The sequence below is a fragment of the Papaver somniferum genome, chromosome 5 (genome assembly GCF_003573695.1).
Source record: "Papaver somniferum cultivar HN1 chromosome 5, ASM357369v1, whole genome shotgun sequence".
Classification (NCBI taxonomy): domain Eukaryota; kingdom Viridiplantae; phylum Streptophyta; class Magnoliopsida; order Ranunculales; family Papaveraceae; genus Papaver; species Papaver somniferum.
The window spans coordinates 146,003,213-146,022,826 of NC_039362.1; the positions used below are offsets into that span (position 1 = coordinate 146,003,213).

At 36.8% G+C, this 19,614-nt stretch overlaps 2 protein-coding genes across 2 annotated transcripts; one reads left to right on the plus strand and one right to left on the minus strand.

Moving 5' to 3' along the window:
• The first annotated feature begins 15,690 nt into the window (after positions 1 to 15,690).
• On the plus strand, positions 15,691 to 17,467 carry LOC113279817 (E3 ubiquitin ligase PARAQUAT TOLERANCE 3-like). Its single transcript, XM_026528472.1, has one exon. It carries the CDS (start codon positions 15,887 to 15,889, stop codon positions 17,465 to 17,467), a length of 1,581 nt encoding a protein of 526 aa, XP_026384257.1. The 5' UTR covers positions 15,691 to 15,886.
• Positions 17,468 to 17,903: 436 nt separating this feature from the next.
• LOC113277938 (LOB domain-containing protein 16-like) lies at positions 17,904 to 19,421 on the minus strand. The gene is made up of 2 exons (XM_026526902.1): positions 18,997 to 19,421; positions 17,904 to 18,825 (listed from the first exon to the last, which is right to left on the minus strand). Exons 1-2 carry the CDS (start codon positions 19,288 to 19,290, stop codon positions 18,424 to 18,426), a joined length of 696 nt encoding a protein of 231 aa, XP_026382687.1. The 5' UTR covers positions 19,291 to 19,421; the 3' UTR covers positions 17,904 to 18,423.
• Between the last annotated feature and the right edge of the window lie 193 nt (positions 19,422 to 19,614).

The following is a 19,614-nucleotide window of genomic DNA, read 5'->3' on the forward strand; positions in this document are numbered from 1 at the left end:
GCTCATTTACCTTGAAATGTTGACTCTTGTGCATGTATGTAAACATAAGGATTCTTAGTCTAGATATTTAGGCACCCTGATTCTAGCATAATTCACATGTGATAAGAAACTTGCACACGCACAATCTACCAATACATGTATAGCCTCGATATTCAAGGTGTTTGATGAGAAGTTAGATTGCCAATCACTTTAGAATACTGAACGAAACTTGACTAGCTTGTTCTTTGGTTGGTTGGGATAGATGGTGGAGGTTACATTAAGAAAGACAACCATCGAATTTAACTGGGTGCATCAAAAAGGGCTACCTCTTGCTAAGAGTCATGTAATTTTTTGTTTCCTTTTGTATATGTATCAAAAGTGTTGCTATGTTAAAAAAAAAAAAACGATGTATATATTCAGAAAAAAAAATTCAAAAAAATATCAAAAACAAAAATATCAAAAAAAAAAAAGTATTTATCAATTCCATCCTCTCTTGTTCCAAAAATAAAAGAGAGTAGTCAATGTAAATAAGAGTCATGTAAAGAGTCATCTTTTGTGTTTTTGTGTTATAAGCAAGGAAGGGTGTATGCCATTGATGTACAACGCGAGTAATTGTGAAATACCTCCAAATCATTCACAATTCTCGTAAAGTACGGACAGCTAGCTAGATTTCGACCTCGGTTCTTAGCCTGAGAAACTATATCTTGGTGATTAATAGTCATAACATCCGATCTTTCTTTACACATGTGTAGATACACTTTACACTCTTATCACATGTCTTTATTTGTTATCAGTGCTAGGATTGTGCCTTCGATAGCTAGATTGACATCTCCATTTTGCTGTGAGCTTCTACTGTCTTGCACATGTCACATTTCATGGAATATGAGCTTATATTTTGTCCTAGAACTTTGTAGGTACGTTCTACGCAAACCTTCACGAGACTTCAACTCGTCCACTAGGGACACTTAGTGGTTTAAAAGGCTTATTGCATTCGTTAAATGCAATCGAGAGACCAGCGACAGTGGTATAGGTAGGATTTCCTTAGTTTTGTTTTACTTGAGGACAAGTAAAATTCAGGTTTGGGGGTATTTGATGAGTGCTAAAAAGTGCATATTTCTATATATTTTTCTTGGCATTTAACTCATCTTTTGTGCATTAATTCTACATTTTATCCCATATTCTGTATTTTCATTGTTTTCAAGAATAAATATTTTAATTAATTAATTTTGCATTTTTAGGTACTAAATAGAGCCTGGTTAACTCACGGAGCGAAAAGAGCAAAGAAACGGCAAAGACACCCGCAGAAAGGCAGCGAAGAATGATGTTTGCAAGAGCCGGATCAACTAGAAGTGGGCTTGAAGAGGAAGAATTGTCCTTAAAGAAGATATGGGCTTGGCATACCCAAGGCCCAAAACCCTTACCAAATCCATTTCCAATATCCATACCCATTTCCATGAGAGTCGTCAGATTGGATCCATCACATCATCCAACGGTCGCCTCATCACCGATCATCAAATCTTGAAGCTCCTGTCAAACATCATAGTACCTAACTCCAATCTAAGCCGTCAGAATTGTTGTATCACGCATCCAACGGTCACTGCAAGCCTGTTCCATCTTAGCCGTTCGATTCAATCCAGATGTGATCATCCAACGTATCATCTTCGCTGGACATCGAATTTGCTACAACCGCTTAACACTACAACACCTAACACCTATACCCGCAAAACAAACGCACCCTTCTCCAATTCTATCGACTCCATCTTCTCCCTCACCGTCTGCAGAGAAAAATCTGCCATCACCAACTCTCTGCCACCACCACAACCACCACCGAGCTCTCAAATCACCAACAACCCCATCACCCCATCATCCATCACATATTCCCTTCTAATTTCAGAGACCTAATTCACCTAATTCACTCGCCTCTTCTCAGAAACCCTAGGCGTGTGAGTTTGGGAAATTAGGTTGAGAAATAACACAAATTGTAGGCATGGGTATCATCAGGAGAAGAAATAGAGGGATGGGTCGACGTACAGAAGCCATTATCAAAGATTAGGTAAACTGAATTTCAATTTTCAGAAACCCTAATTTACTGTTTTGGGGGTTTTGCTTGTAAAGTGTAATTGAGTATAAATATGGGTTGTGGGTGTTGTGTTGAAGGCATGCCTGGGCTAGCCAGTGCTTCACCCAAGAGGACTGGAATATCCAGTGCCTCAAGGGTTAGTTCTTAGTTTAAATTATTTTGTAAATTTCAATTGTATTTGTCCCATCCATGCTCTGATCTTGTTGTGCTTGAACTGTCTAGGATTGAATATCCTTTTAGGTTGTTAAAACACTAAGCAAGCTTCTCTGCGGGTAGTTGCAGTGTGAGATCCCCAACTACTACTAGGATTAGATTCATCTTAGTGTTCTTAGTAATCTTTCTAGACCTTAGATGAACATCCGGCTTTGAACCGCAACTGTCATCTAGTTATTCAGAGAGCCTAGAAGCTGACTGATAACTAACAAGGGACAAGAACATAGTTGGAGGACTTAGCTTAGGAAAAGGGTGGATTCAAGATCCTAGTCCCTTCTATACTTCACTGCCTGTGTTACTGCCTTGGTTTCTTTGCCACTATCACTCTTTATCACTCACTGTCAATGTCACCACCTTTGCTTCTTACTCACTGTCATCACTTAGCTTAGCTAGAATAGCCTATAAAACTTCAACTTACACACCCTAGTACCTGTGGAAATGTCCCTGCCTTGCACACTCACTACAACAGACCCTGTGCACTTGCAGGTATAACATGTAGGCCTTTCTGTCTCTCCTTATCCTTTGCTCTTGTTTCTTATGCATTCCCTAGCCTACCACCATTTTACAAGATTATCTTCATACACGTTTTCCTGAACCTAATGATGTCCAGAAAGAAGTTCAGTTGTTAGAAAGCCATCCTCTGGTTGATGTGGTTAACCCAGGCCATGATACCAAGATTGACTTTGTTTTCCCACCAAATTTTTTTTTTTCCAATTGTGGGGACATATGATTTTCAGATGTGTCGGTTATTAAGTTTTGAGACTAAACCTAATTACTTTAGGAAAATAGGGTCGACACATTTTCTTAAGGAAGACCACCTCTTTCATTGTGGTCAGCTGTGTGAGTCAAATCTGATTGACTTAGAGGATCCCCGATTATTCAGGCTTTTGTTATGCACTTCTCAGTTCTTAGTTGAGTATTTCCAGACTCTTCATCCCGATCTTCAGAATGCCTTTGAGGAAATCCAACCGATGAAATCTTTTTATTTAGACCCTTTTATAGAGCCTAAACCTAAACCATAACTAGATGTAGTTGTCTTAAACAAGGGTATGTTCGATGTCTTCTTGGTTTGTTGTAGTTTCCTCTTCTTGTGGTTAGCACTTTTTGATCCAGATGACCCACAATTATTCCGGCTACTGCTTTATGATTCTATGAGGTGATTAATTCCTTCCGATGTCTGTCTGAAGACTTTAAACTTAGCACTTCTTGGGAGGTAACCCAATCTCATGCAACACGGTAATATCTTTCCTTAACTCTTTTGCTTCGAGTGGTAACATTTTCTCCTTGTTCATGCTTTTAATTTTATCTTTAGAACATTGAGGATAATGTTAGATTTAAGTTTGGAGGTATGGGAGAAACTTTTTAGTTGCAATAAATAAATTCCAAAGCATAGAAATTTATGTTTATTAAGGATGACACTAACCAATTTAAGTGGATGGGAACATCTTGGTTGTAGGAGTTGAGGAACCAATCTGATTAGATGGAAACATCTAAAGAGTCTATTCATAAAAGCACAGAGCTCAGGTGTTAGAATTTAAAAAAAAAACATGGTAGTTTCGCCATATCTCGTTGAATCCTAATCCTTCTGTTTTTATTTTTTAAGTGATTTGGTGGGGCACACGATTCAAGTTGTTACCATTGCTAGAGTGAAATAGAGTGATTGAGATACCACAAAAAAAAAATTGAGACCAGACCATCAGACCAACCGGAATAAATTCAATAAAGTCGATCACTGGTGCCCTTGTATATGCCAGTTGTGTTGACCTAGAGTTAGGTTTATCAACCACTGGTTCCCTTGTATTTGCCAGTTGTGTTGATATTAGTCAGACCGGTATCTCAGTCCATTAGGATAGGTTCATCTTGGCAGAGGCCTTCAGACAGATATGGGAAACACCGTTCACTTTAAACCATCTATTTTCTATTTATCCATATTCTTCATCTTTCCATGTGATTGGTTGACTCCGGTTATGATGTCTAGAAAATACCTGAGTAGAGCTCTGTCACTTATATATGAATTATAGTATGTTGAGTGCAAACTCGTTTACAGCAATTGGAATTTCGCATCAGGGTACTTCCTCATATAGTCAATGTTTGTATGCCAACCAAGGAGATTCTTTAGTGCCTTCCAAGGTTCTGCGTAGATAGCTAGGGTGTGGAGTAATGGTTTTGTGGGTACACCTCTGGTAAACCCTCCCGAGACTATATCTCGGTCGCTAGGGCCACCTAGCGAGTTAGGATTTTATTTTTCTAGATTAGTTTTGCTCGAGGACTAGAAAATAATAAGTTTGGGGGTATTTGATATACACATTTTTGTGTCTAATTTGTCCTCAATGTTCTATATTGATGGTACTCGATTTCGTACTTATTATGGTGTTTTATGTTTTTGTACGTATTTTTGGGAAATAAACATTTTTGGAAAATTCGGCTCGAAAAGTTGCTCGGGGCTCCCCTGGAAAAGTACTAAAGGCACCCTCATTTTGGATAAGGGCACCCCCAGGCACCCCAGCTGTTAAAGGCGCCCATACTCTGGATAGGGGGCAACCATCATCTTCCTCATTTGAAACTGAATTTTGACGGGAAACTTGTTTCTCACCTGCAGAATTTTTTGTTCGAGATTTGAGGACATTTTAGAGAGACTCAATGGCTGAGAATTGTTGGGATGATGTGACTGGTCTTAACAGACATGGTATGGCTTATTTTGTCAGATAAAATTGGCTAGATTCTCGTGTTGAAGAAGACAGAGGCCTACGTGCATGGGAAGATATTCTCCATTAAACTCATGGATATTTGGTCAGATTTTCTCTTGTTTTGGATATATACCAGCCTGTTATACTACAACAGGGTTGGTAAGTGCTTTCAATTCGATCAAAGAGGAAGATACATGGAATCTCTTGAAACAGGGGAAGAAAATATTCCCGAGAATATTTTTCTTCAATACCGAGTAATGGAAGATTTGCTGGAGTTATGGAGGATTATTTTCGGTTCTGGGAGGCTATTTAAGGTGTACATGGAGAAACATAGGGGAGATGGAGTGATAGGGGAGCGAATAGAGGGTTGAGGATGGAGAAAAATCAAGTTGCAGAGATGAACCAGTTTTGCTGGTGAAGAAGAACACGAAGAACATTAGACCACAGAAGACAATCGTATTGCTACAGTTCCAGCGACACTTCATATTTATCGTTCTCTGTAACAGTTTGGTTTGTAACAAATATAATTTTTACAAACCCGGTTTTAATTATTTCTCACCTTTTCCATCATTTGTAAACACTTTTTTGAGCAATGAAAAATTCCTTTGAGTGTGTTTTCACCATGCGGAGCTAGACCCATCACTGGGACGACAGAGGAGGCTGTGTTTCGTTCATGTGGTAATTAAAATAATTCTTTTATAACTATTTACATAGAATTTAATTGTTTTATGATTTCCATTAATTATTTGTTATTTTGTTTGATGTCGCATGCTTGGTTTTAATTACTTTTGATGCGTCATGCTCACAACTTACAACGAATGTTTTATGAAATCTACTTTGGCAAAGAATAGAGTTATTGTTTCTTTTGTTTTTAGCTATAAATGTCTAGGATTAATTTATGAACCCCATGAACATGAAAAGCAGTGGAATCCCGAGTCCCAGTAAATTCTTTATCCCGTGACATATTTTGTATATAATTTCTTATTTTTAGTACTTTTATATTTAAGCCTAGAATCAATTCAACAAAGTCCGAGAGAACGACAACCTTCTTACCACTATAAAAAAATCGATCACATGTCCATACAATCGGTTCCCTTTTGCCTAAAAACATGTTGCACATGTCCATAGGATCGGTTCCTCTTTCTGCTATAAACCTTGCCGCACCTCATACAAGGATCGATTCCCCTTTGTGATGTACTGCACCTCTTACTAGCATTAGTTCCCCTTTACCCAGTTTTTTGTTTTGGTCAGACAAACACAAACTCGATCATACTGTTAGAGCATAGCTCGGTTGAACCCACCAAGCGTTGGTATGTCAAGTTTGGTTGTCATATTTTAGCGAATCAAAACTCATGTTAAGAGTCGCTTGATTATGTACTAGAGTCAACTTCGTATAGGTTAGCTTGAAGGTATTAAGATATGAGACATTACAAGTATTGCGAAGTCTTGAAGATGTGAAGAAGCAAGGAGATACAACGACAACAATCATCATTCCACTTGAGGTTAGTGATATTTGACTTGAACTGTTTCATTCCCTTACATATCTTTCAAGTCGTACATATTGAAAATATAACTGGAAGCTTATTTGAACTCTACATAGACATTTTTGTAAGGACCCTCAAGCTCGTCAACGCTATTATACTAGTCAAGATACGTCTTAGTCGATAATTACTCGATTAGTTTAACACGAACGTTAATTAATAGAAATTAATCTAGCAACGATCTAGATACGAAACTAGTACCGTTAGATTGAACTTGAGAAGTTATGCAAAATGGACTACTCGAACGTGTCATTCGGATACTGGACGAAGAAGATATCATCAAAGTGGCGTGAAGGGAAAAATAATCTTTTTGTAGGATAAACCGCCTGGCTGCCCTTATCGTTTCTCGAGTGTCTTTAACATTTTAGTCGGCCTTATCCCCTGCTGAATCGTTTGAGAATTCAGTTTCTCTTTCTTCTTTTCTTTCTTCTTTTCTTTCTTCTTCCCCTGTTTTTTCTTTCTCTGCGTGTAATTGAGAGTTGGCTTAAGAGAGAGAGACGATCGATGATTTAGAGCAGATGAATTAGAAGATGATGATGAAGAGATAAGGGTGGTGTTGATGTTTGTTAACTCTGAAGAAGAATAAGAAGATTATTACGTTAATTTGAAGATTAAGTTTTGAGGAATTAGGGTTTTTCAGAAGATTATGTGGAAGTACGATTAGAAGATGAATTTGATGTTCTAAGAAGAGGATTAGAGATGGGTTTGGTTGAATTGAGGAGTTAGAATTGTGTATTGAGCTCGAATCAGAAAACAGGGGATTAAGAATTACTTTTAGGGTTTTCATGAGCATAAATATTTGAGATGGAGATTGTGTGATGAAGATAGGGGTCGATTTTTTTAATAAGAAGGTGGTGGAGTTATTGTTGGTGTTGATTCAAATCTCGGGAGAAAATGGTGAAGAAGAGTTTGCATTCAATTTCTTCAACAAAACTAATTTGAGGTAACTGTCTTTCCCAGTAAACCTAATAAAGATATTTATTTCTATCATTGAGATTATGAGTAGCTATTGATTAAGATTGAGATGGACAGGGTTGGTTGTGATGGAACTATGATTGTTTTGAAGCTAATGTATGAGATGATTTATGGTTATAGTGTTTTTTTTTAAGTTACAGTTATGAGGAATTGTGTGGTTGTTTGTATGTTGGAATTAAATTACTAGTGAACTGAATTATGAACTATGGATGTTGATGGAGATATATTGAAACTGAGACTGAGATAGTTGGAGGTATTTCTAATGAATCTCTGGAGAAGTATGAATGGATGTGCAGGTGGTGGTTTATATGCTGAATGTAACTGTGTGTATTGGTTGAAGTGATAACGGGGTTACTGCTGGACTCAAGTTGAATGTGCAGATGAAAAGTGTAGCAGAGATGCTGAAGTGTAAACGGAACTGAAGTTGCAGTGTATGGCTGAGAGGATAGTTCCAATGGGATAGTGAATAAGCTGTAGTTGTAAAGATAGGTTTGTGATTGTATTACAGGAATAATTGTTGAGCTGAACTCAGTTGAAGTAGTCTGTGAATTGTGTAGAACTTTTAGAGTTGGTTTGTGCTCTTAAGATGTATAAGCCGACTTGGTTGTGGTGCTGTCATAGCAAAGGGTTCAGCAAAAGATTACAATTTCCGATCAAGGTAAATAGATTTTATAACTGTAATTGTGTTATCTAGTTATTTGAGATGTTTGAGTTAACTTGGGTGTGATCTGATTGGGTAGTTGATGGTGGAGATGTAGAGTGAAGCTACATTGGTGGTTATGAATCTTTTGTCTATATAGAAGAGTAGGTAGGTATGAATGTTGTGTATGGAACAAGAGTTGCACGCAAGGAAGGGTGGATGGTGGGAGTTGTAGGACTGTAGTTAGTGCTTGCAGTGGAAGCTTGCACCTTATACTGTTGCAGGTAGGCTGTGTTATCTTTTGTAAATCAATTTTAAGTTATAATTTGAATGATTGAATTGATGCTTTATTAGATTGAAGTTGAACTAGAGTTAGAGTTTCAGTTATGTAAGAATCTTTGGCATGTATGATATAACTTACTCAGTCGGATTCTGTTTGTTTAGCTGACTCAGTTAATATGACTGAGTTGAATCGTCTTGACCCATCTGAATCAGTCTAGTTGACTGAGTTGACACTGTTTAACCGATTCATCTATTTAGACTTGGACCAGTTGACCTTGGACTTGACCTTTACTGTTAGTTGACCCTTTGACCATCGGTGACTGTTAGTTGACCCAGTTGGGTCATGCCTTGTGTTAATTGGCCGAGTTTAGCGGACCTGGGCTTAGACCTAGTATTCATGTTTTGAGTGAATTGGACCACTTATGGTCCGAATTGGCCTTTGGTTCCTTCTATAAGGTGTAGATATTATAGAACCAATTTAATTGGATTAGTAAACCCTAGATGAGTTAAAGTAGAAAATGAAAAGGTAAAGAACCATAAAAATTTGTGTGAGCCTTTAGGCTAGATTCTTAAATTTCTTGTGTGATTAACAGTTAGTCTATATTAACAACGATCGATTCAAAGGATGAACCAGTGGATCGTGGATCTCGAGGTAGGCGTGGCTTGTCATCAAAAGAGGTGGGAATTTATATTTAACTATATTGTGATTATTTTTGTATTCCTTTACAAAAGTTTATGTTTAACAAATTCATGCATTGTCTGGTTGTGCTTTCCATGCATTGTTTAACTTTGAATTATGAAAGTTCTGTTATTTCTTTTAATCTTTCCGTTGCTTGGAAAGGAATCACAATGCTTTGTTTGTCTTTATGAATTGTTTGGGAAATAAGAATTTCCATTTGGTTGTTTGGAAATGAGAATTTCCATCTGTGGTATATAGGATGCTGCTCCTTCATTTATACTACTCATTTTCGAGCTATGATTAATAGGCGCGGGACGAGTCACCATATAGATATCTAGGTGCGGGACGAGTCACCATATTATATATTGTTTGGAAGGAGTTAGTTCCATATACATGATTGTTTACTTCTGTGATTTGGTTATGTTTAGTGTTAGAGAAAAGATGAATTGTTTTCAAATCATTTCAATGATTACTTAAAAGTTAAATGTTATTCCTACGAGGCACCCCTTTTAGGGATGATGTGCTCACACATTCCCACTTTCAGTTTCAGAGACAGATCAGAGTTGCACAGCGAAGGCTTCAAGGGTTGATTTCGTTAGTTGGATAATTTCTACTATCTTTATTATATTATTTATTGCATCTGTACACCAAATGACTATTGTATATGTATCATTTGAGAGGACTTCTTGTATATATATGTTTCAGAGCGGGTTAGTTTTTGGTTAAGTTTTGTAGCACATTTCATAGTCGAATGCTTAAGTATATGATTTAGATTTCTAGTGCCTCTATTTTTAGTTAATCTCTTGGATTAGTCAGCTGCTAGCTGGGGGGGGGGGGGGGGTGCGCTACAATAGTATTAAGGAATATAATACGAGGTTTATTTCTTAACCATTAAACTTTGTATATAAGACATCGCCATAATCATTTGAATGTTATTTTATGTATGGGTATGAGGTGAGGATTTCATCTTAGGGATCAATGTTTTACATGTGTTCTAAGGAAATAAGTTCATAAACTTGTTTGTGAACCGAAAAGGAAATTTCCAGGCATTATTGGTTTTGTTATTCATTGCATATCTTATAAACAACCACTATGTGTGATTGAGTATAACCGTTCACGACTTGTTTGTGTTCTTGGTAGAACTTGACTTATGTATTGGTATGACTTTTATTAGTGAAATCGATCTTAAGTAATCACCTGAGATGGTATGATCGGGTTTGTGATTTTATGTATGACCAAATATGGGAAAGGGGAACCGATCCTAGTAAGAGGTGCAGTACATCACAAAGGGGAACTGATCCTTGTGTGAGGTGCAGCAAGGTTTATAGTATAAAGGGGAACCGATCCTATGAACATGTGCAACACGTTTTTAGGCAAAGGGGAACCGATCCCATGGACATGTGCAAGACATATAAGTTAGATACCATATATATGTGGGGAACCGATCCTAGTACCAAGTCAACCGAATTTTGGAAATCTAGTGTGACTATGCACATTACTCACATGGAGGTAGAACCGAAATTTGTTTTGGTAGAACCGTTAAACCCATGATTGTGATTGAATGCTATTTGATCAATCACATAGTTCTTGAAATTCAGATGAACCAATTCTAAACTTGTTTGGAAGTGTGGCAGATCAGTTTCAAGGTTGTAAGTATGAAAAAGAACTTAGAAAGTAAGGATATCGACATACTTTGAACACGTGTTGTGAATGTTATTTCTTTAATTGTTCAAAGTTATTCCTTAATAGCCAAGGGAAGAGAATCCCAGGATCGAAACATAAGTAAGTTAAGAATCTTTTAGTTAAGGTTATTAATTTCATTTTGTATGGAAATATAAGAATTAGTAATGTGCATTTATTAATTAGATTTTCCGAGAGATTTCGATCATTATTTTTGGACAGAGCATTTCCAGGAATCATGAAAACCGAATTTGTGCTTTAATGAATATTTTTTGAATATTTTCGGTTTTGGAAATTCCTTGGTGTCCAAACTTCCTTGTCTATAAATACTTGAAATTTGCCTTTCTAGCAAACTAATCCTTCGTAACAACAAGCTTCCTTTTTGTTGTGTTGTTACTGGTGTAGCCGCCTATTCGGAAAGGAGAGTAACCTAATTAGGCGAAATCTCTTACGGCCGCTCAGTTTAAAATCTTATTTGGGATTGAGAAGCTCTAGCGTGTACCGTTGGTGGGAAACTAGATAATTGCGGTTTATCTTTTGTTTTCATTGATTTGACTGACTAACGGTGGTTGAACTTTGATTGCACCTAGTTTGTTTATGCTTGAGAATCTTCTCTTCTGATATAAGATTCACTCAAACTAGTTCAGAGTTTCGACACGGATCTTTAGACAGTTGTTAGTTCTAAAGATGATCTTGTGATAATTCATTGTTAACAGACTCCGTTCTGTGCGTGATTGATCAGAAGAGATTCAAGTGATTGTGTGCAGGTTATTATTGAAGATCTAATAAGATTTGAAGACGAAGAAGATATTTAAGATTTTTGATTTATGAGTTCATAATCTTTGATGTGCACAATACTTGTTTCGGTAAAAGAGGATCCAATTAATAATCTGTTTATCCTTGTGATAGATTGGATTGATTAATTGAGTAGATCGAAATCAATACAATTCTTTGGATTAATAGTGTTGTTGGCTTAATCTTAAACGATTACTTCGGTAATTGAACATAAGATAAATCTAAGGACCTGACGAAGGAGTTTATGTTAAGATAAACAGAAGATACTTTGTCCAACTCATATCACTTGGTTGAAGAGAGTTGATACCAAACATATTTGTTTTTCCTTTACTGTTTGGAATACGAACCAAAGGAATTGTTCCAAGTACGTGACTTATTTATAAGTTGGAGGCGTGGGAATACAGACGGAACTAGGTGAACTATAGGTTTAGTTGCTTGGTCTCAATTATACGAAGTTAGGTGTAATTTTGTGTAGCGGCTTAATCCTGAGAGTATTCAATTCTGGACAAGGTCCCGGGGTTTTTCTGCATTTGCAGTTTCCTCGTTAACAAAATCTTGCCGTGTCATTTACTTTATATTTTCGCATTATAATTGTTTTATTATAATTAAAGTAAATTACATAAACGTTAATTCCTATTTACTTGATAAGTGAATCCTATTGTGTTTGTTAAGCCCGAACCTTTTTATCAAGTAAACATACTTCCTTGTTGTATTGTCTCGATCTCGTATCCACAGACGATCACCATAGCAGCTGGTGCTGGGTATGGTGATGGTGATAGGGTTGTACGATAGTGGTGGTGGTGGGGAACGAATGACTGATTCTGTCGTGTGGTGAATGGGGTAAATTTTGAATACGATGTTGGTTATGGTGGAGGTAGTGGTGTAGAAATCATAGTATTTTGATTCTGGTTGATGTTTCGTTAGAAGATTTCGGTGATGAAGATATCGAAAGAGGAGATTTGGATGGGAGATTTGTTTCTCTGCAAGAGAGAATTTGTTTGTTTTTTTTTCCTGAAAGTGAAGAACTGAAAAAGAAGTGTTATGTTATTGATATACCCCTCAACATTTTGACATTTACGACACAAACTGAAGGAATGATGAAAACACAAAGCAGTAATTGCGTCATTTGGTATAGGGTATAATTTTGTTTTCCCCCTTGTTTTGTAAATATATATGCAAATGTTTCTAAGAAACAGAAAATCATAGGGACAACTTATACATTTCCAGGGGTTTAGAACAAAATGTTTTAGGACACCAAACAACTTATTCTTTTATATTATAGATTGTAAATATGTATCTTGAAATGCAGTCTCTGCTAAATAAACAAACAAAACTCCCAATCTGATATCCAATTCCACCAACTGTTTGTCTAATTTAGAGAACTTAATGCTACAAAATCCTTCCAGATCGGACACGTAAAAACTTCAATAGCTTTTTTCTCACCATGAGGTCTTCAAAATTCTGGATATTCATATTAGCCATAACCCCAAGACATTATCTGAAGACAAACTGATATGGACCCATCACCTAACGGCTAACGAGGTATTCTCAGCCAAGTCATTTATAAAAACACTTTCAACATAAACTTTCCTCAACCTGAACTGCTGGCAATAATGAAGACTCTCTTTGAAAAATGTTTTGGTCGGTAAAATCCTTGCCTCATAAGATTCATATGTTCCTCTGGAGATTACTCATTAATGTTTATCCATGGGCAACATATTAATGAAATTCCAGAAGGAGTTTAATATTGATTGTAGTCTTTGCAATGATGTCGTTTAATATATTGATCATCTCTTTCTCTACTGCTCAGTTTCCCAAGCATTTCTCTTTGCTTCTCCTTTGACTCTTATGGTTGATGATATATTGAGTTGTTCAGTCCAACACTATGTCAAGAGCTCATTATAAGAAGGTGGTGATTTTTCCAAGTTGAAATTATGAGCTTGTCTTTTGTGGATAATTTGGAAAACCAAAAATGATATAATCTATAATAAAGGAAAAGTTAATATCCAGCTGATAATTCAAGATGCCCTCTATTGGTATAACCTTGATTCACTTCACAGATATTACTGAGCTGCTTACTGAACAAGAATTTTTAGATTCTAAAATGGATAATGGTCTCCTACTCATCATCATACTAAGATCAAAATCAACTTCGATGAGGCTGCTGGTCTAAAATGTTATGCTTGTGATGCAGTGGATATGGATCATAATGCTATTTTTAATGGTTGTGAAACTAAAGTTTTCGAGTTTATCTTGCTTGTATAAGCGAAAGATGTTATGATGGGTATTGAATTGGCTATCGGCAAGAATCTCAAACATATTTTTATTGAAGGTGATTCCCTTATTGTGATTAATGTTATGAAGTCCAACAACTCTCATGTTCCTTCTTGGAGCATCAAGAATACCATTTCCAGAATCAAGGATAAGCTCATTTTATTTTTGACATTAAATTTTATTTTTGTTAAAAAGAAATCCAATGCTATGGCTCAATATTTAGCGACTTATGTTGTAGAATGCTTATCTGACCGGTGTGTTATCCTCTCCTTCTTCATGTATTACTCACTTGACAAATGAGCTCTCTCTTCCTTTTTAGTTTTTTTGTTTGTTTTTCTTTTAACCTTTAAAAGAAAAGGAGAAGAAAAAAAAGTCATCCCAACTTAGTGTTATTTATTGTGGAGGTTTTCAAATCACATGGCTCTACACATATTTCATGTATGTACAAGTCACAATCTAACATAATTGGAACTTTTTATACGGTGATTTAATTGCACAAATTTCTAAACGAACAACATTAAAAATAACCTAAAACAACCCTCTCACATTGGAGTGGGACCCAACTCCACAAATATAACACGCTATTAATTTTTTTGGGCGGTCCCGCTCCAATGTGAGAGGGGTTGTTTTTGGCGTTGTTTGTCTAGAATCACTTTTAAATGTAACATATCGGTCACACTTTTTAATCAATATTGTTTTAATATTTTGACTCTCATTTTTTCCAATACTCATTCTAACAATTCTGAAGTTGAAAATATACCTGAACTTTTAAATCAAACGTGGATCAAATACCATGTTAAACAGAATATTAGGTCTGGTTTAGATTAACCCATGGTTTAGATCCTAAGTTACACCCATTTTTTTTATGGATGCTAATAGGGCGACCTATTTGCTTGAGGTATACCATCCTAAAGGTGCTGGAATGTACACCACCAAATAACTTAATACTTCCTATTAGCAATCTTGTGTTCTCCACACACCTAGTTAGTGTCTCCAAGAATCCTAGCAATTTCCGAATTGCCAAACCTTCTAAATAATGTCTTCACCGCCAACTGCTTAGCGGTCGTCTTTTAGGAAACCGATCGTCTTTAGGAAACTACAGGGTTATAAATACCCTTTGGTAAACGATATCAGGACAAGAGAAAATCATAATTTTGTCTGTCAATAATTTTCTAACCTAACCATCTCTATATATTATAAATTCAAGATCGGGAAAGAATTTCATTCAATCCCTGCTCTTAGCCCTTTCATGTTTGTTTTCGAAGTTAAGGACTTAATCTTTCAAACCCAAAAATTTGTTCATGGAAAAGATTTTGATTTGATACCCACAAACTCATCAATTAACAAAGACTACAAAGATGATTCAATCCTTTTTTCGGTGTCACTCTGGGTTAGCTCTCGACCTCGAGCTAGCTCAATAAGTCATGGGCTTCGACGTGATGAAAACTGGAAATTGATATTCTCTTAGGCATTTACACAAATAGTAAGAAAGCTGCAAGTGAAGATAGTATTCAGAGTTGTTTTTTATTATAGTAAGATTGTTGATTAGCGTTTGACTAATGAAAGGATAACATAAACATTTACTATACATTTAGGATATCCCCTTACTATTCTTTTCGACATTGTTTGAGAAAGTCTTTTGATATTGTTTAAACCGATTGATATTGGGTTCTTGTTGATTCGGATTAACGATTAAGGTTTGATTGATGAAAGGGTAACTTAGACATTTGCTATATCTCTAGGAGCAGGAGGACATCCCCTAGCCAAACTGACTAGCCATTAGAATTCTGGGATCGGTTCATAAGTCCGGTTTCTATTTCTTCCCGTCTCTTAAACGAACTCATTCCCAATCTGAGTCCTGAATTGCTGCTATAAAGAAGCCACTTTCCAAATTTCAAACCACCGCCAAATTGCTTCTGGGTTTGTTGAGTTCGATTAGGAAATTGCTTCTGGAGTCTTATATAAACAAATCAAACTCACCATCTTAGTTTTTTATAAACAAATCCCCTTTCTTGGTTTTTCTCTTTGTTAGGTTCGATATTATTGAATAATTTTCACATTATGTCTATCTACTATAAGTTCAAGAGTGGGAAAGAATTTCATTCGATCCCCACTCTTAGCCCTTTCATGTCTGTTCTTGAGATTAAAGATTTAATTTTTCAATCCAAAAAATTTGGTCATGGAAAAGATTTCGATGTGATTCTCACAAACCCATCAACTAACGAGGATTACATAGATGATTCAACCCTTATTCCTAGAAATAGTTCTGTCATTGTTCGGAGAATTCCTGGATTGCCTGGAAAATCAATAGTCGTCAAATCAAAACAGCAGGAGGAGAAAGACAAAGAGGATGAGAAAATCAAAGAGATATGTCAACAAACAATTAGTTATGTGAATGCAAACAACGGAACTGCTGCAGTAAGCTCTGCACATCAAAGGGGTTTCAGCAATGGTTATTTGGGTGGAAGGCCAACAATGGGGCAAAGGATACCTCCAGAGGGTTACACTTGTCATAGATGCAAAGTTCCCGGGCACTATATTCAGCATTGTCCTACTAATGGTGATCCTGAATATGATGTTAAAAAGCGGAGGCCACCTACTGGTATTCCCAAATCAATGTTGGCAGAGACTGCTGATGGTTCATATGCACTGCCTGGAGGTTCTGTTGCTGTTCTGAAGCCTAATGAGGTGGCTTTTGAGAAGCTTGTTCAAGGCATACCAACTATTAGTAGGCGGGTTATCGATATTCCACCAGAACTTCACTGCCCAATGTGTAAAGATGTGATGAGATTTGCTGTGCTTATAAGCAAGTGCTGTTTTCAGAGTTTCTGTGATGGATGTATTAGAGGCAACATTATTTCAAAATCCATGTGTGTGTGTGGAGCTAGAGGAATACTTGTGGATGACCTCATTCCTAACAAAACAATTAGGGACACCATTGACAGATATATCGAGTCAGGTAACACTAGTTCAGGGAATACAAAAAGTTCAATTACTGCTGAAGATGTAGGAACTGCTCGTTCTTCAAAGCCAAGAATCCCAGCACCCAGTCTCTCCTGCACTTCAAAGACCGAAAAAATTCCATCATGTCTTAGAAAGGAAATTTCAGATGGCAATGAAAATGGCCAGTCTGCACCAAGTCTTGATTTATATGAAGATGAAGCCGAGTCAACGAGTAGTATGGTACAAACTAATGCTGCATTGGGGCAAGAGGAAGTGCAACAGCAGGTCCCTACTTATGAGAACTTCACTGTTGATGGCAAGCCGCTTTCACCTGGAGACCTATTTTGGGGAACCTCTCAAGCTTTTGGAGCTAATAACTGTATGATGCCTTTTGGCAATTCAGCCTATAACATCCCATATTGGAATTGTATGCAGCTGGGAATGGATGCGTTTATGGTTCCCTATAATGGTTACATGGGTTATGCAGCTGGTCCTTATGAAGGAATGTTCACTCAAAATCAAAGCCCCTTTGGTCGTGGTCCAGGAGGGTATGCATTGCCATGTGCTGCATCTCAGACAAAAAAGAGGAGCAGAGTTACACCATGTCATGGGAATGATTGGGGTGAGGACGACGAGGAGAGGAATTATAAGAAGAAACAATCATGGCAGACGTCTTCCGTTTCATGTCACGCAAAGTAGAAGAGAATCAGAGAAGAACGTAAATATTTGATATAATCTTTGTATCTGTCTTGTATATGACTTGGATGGATTCCACATCTTAATGAAATGAATATATTTGTTTAACCAAAATGGAATTTTGAGTTTGTTGTTAATTTGTTGTTTGATAGCATGATTTAGATGTCTAAAATTCAAAAGCATGATTTAGATGTTCAAAAGTCAGACAGTAACACTGTACTTAAACTAGGTAAGCTTTCACTTAAGCACCTCAAGGACAATGCAAGCTTTAACAAAACCCAAATATGAGACTGCTCCAGATTTCAGCCAACAAAATAAAAGAGCTTCAAAAGTTCAAGTCCCAATCCTGGCTCTTCTCTTTACACACCTGAACTCTGACGACTCATATAGAAGACAAGCAAATACAAGAACGCTAGTTTGTATAAGTTTGAACCATATATTTGAGAGATACTGGAGAATTTTCAATTACTACACAACTTTGAAAAATATTACTACACAACTTTGGAGAAATACACATTAGAATTGGGCAATCGCAAAATATTAGTCCTAGCAAAGGGGTAAAGAAATTGGCAAAACAATGATTTGTAATGTCAACACAAGCTAGGATTTCTGATCCTAACCTTGCAGAAAAATCATCACCTCCAAAGAGCCGTTCGCCGACTGCATCATCACCCGGTAATGCATGTTTGTGTGTTGATGGGTCTTACCAGTGCCATGGAACTTACTCTTAAACATTAAAAACACTAATTAAACTTCAAACAGTTTACCTCCAGTAGTCTCATGTTTCAAGTAAAAAAATGACCATGCCCGGGTTTTCGGATTACAGTATTATTCTTTTACTTTCTATGTACAAAGAAAAACAACACCAGGCTAATAGTGGCATATCCTCCGAGAGAGGGGGAAAAAGAAGGTGATAAAATTCATAATTTTCATAATGAATTATTAGAAAATTATTATTATTAGAAATCATTCCTCATCATCCTAAGAGCTAAAGCTTGAAGTTCACCCAACTCATTATTAGAAATCATTCTCTTCTTGTTATAAGGTTGATACGAATGAAGGTGGTCATTCGTATTATAACCACTATCCCTGTCGCTGCTTGTATAATGCATTCCTTGCATTGATGATATATCAATATTATTACTGCAGTTACTATTGTCAACTGATTCCAGTGAACTCTGAGGAGAAACCGAAGACCGCATATACGTAGCTGGGTAGCTCATATGTTGAGATGTTACAGCTGCAGCAGCAGCAACGTTTTCCATCCAATTATGATTCTCTAGTGACGACCGTGTGTCAGCGGCAACTTTGTTCACCAATTGTGATTTCGCTTGCATAAGTTGAGCTTGTAAACATGCCACCTTTTGTTCAAAGGGTCAAACTAGATGTTAGCATGAATTCGACATCTATATGAATATTTGTTCCGGTCAGTCTAGATATTCTTCCTGGAGAAGAATTCACAAGACGACCGGCTGTTTAGAACGAAACAAAAATAGAAAATGGTAAATGAATAAGCTGTTTTTGTATATTACCTGTTGCTGAAGTGCAAAAATATGAGCAACACAGCCATAGACAGGATCTCTAACTCTTGCTTGAGCTTCATAAGCAATTGTAACAACAGCTTCACACCGATCAGGAACAGGTACATGTAATAACAACTTGGAAACATTACTAGCACCAAAAACCTTATGAATCGCCGCAAACCGAGCCGGACCTTGTTCAGAACAAAAATACGGTGCAAACACGCAATCTGACGCACACTTTCTTCTCAAAAATTTACAAGCACCACAAGGTGAACCAGAACCACCACCGTTCCCAGTAGCCATTAGAGATGGATAGAGAGAAGAAATATACTACTGTGAATGAAATGAAGAATATTAGTAGTACTGAAACTTGAAAAGTCTTGCACACGAGCACACTAGGTAAGGGTGCTTTAGCCTGAACTTAGAATAGTAGGTCTATGGCACGGATACATAAGTGGGTCTTGAAATTCTCTTGAAGGGGTCTTATAAGTAGTCAAGTGAGGAAACATGGAAGGCCTCTGTGTAAGGTTCTTAGGGAACATTGATACATCAGATAATGGAACTAATTATAATTAAGCTTTTTTAATTAAAGAGGAGTCACTTAGACTTTGTGTTGATTTTCATTTT

Bases quoted from the DNA above. Each gene is read 5' to 3' on its own strand.
- LOC113279817 (XM_026528472.1), top strand. From the start codon at position 15,887: ATGTCTATCTACTATAAGTTCAAGAGTGGGAAAGAATTTCATTCGATC.
- LOC113277938 (XM_026526902.1), bottom strand. From the start codon at position 19,290: ATGGCTACTGGGAACGGTGGTGGTTCTGGTTCACCTTGTGGTGCTTGT. The intron at 18,826-18,996 runs GTAATATACAAA...TTTGAACAAAAG, and splicing joins TTTTTGCACTTCAGCAACAG to GTGGCATGTTTACAAGCTCA.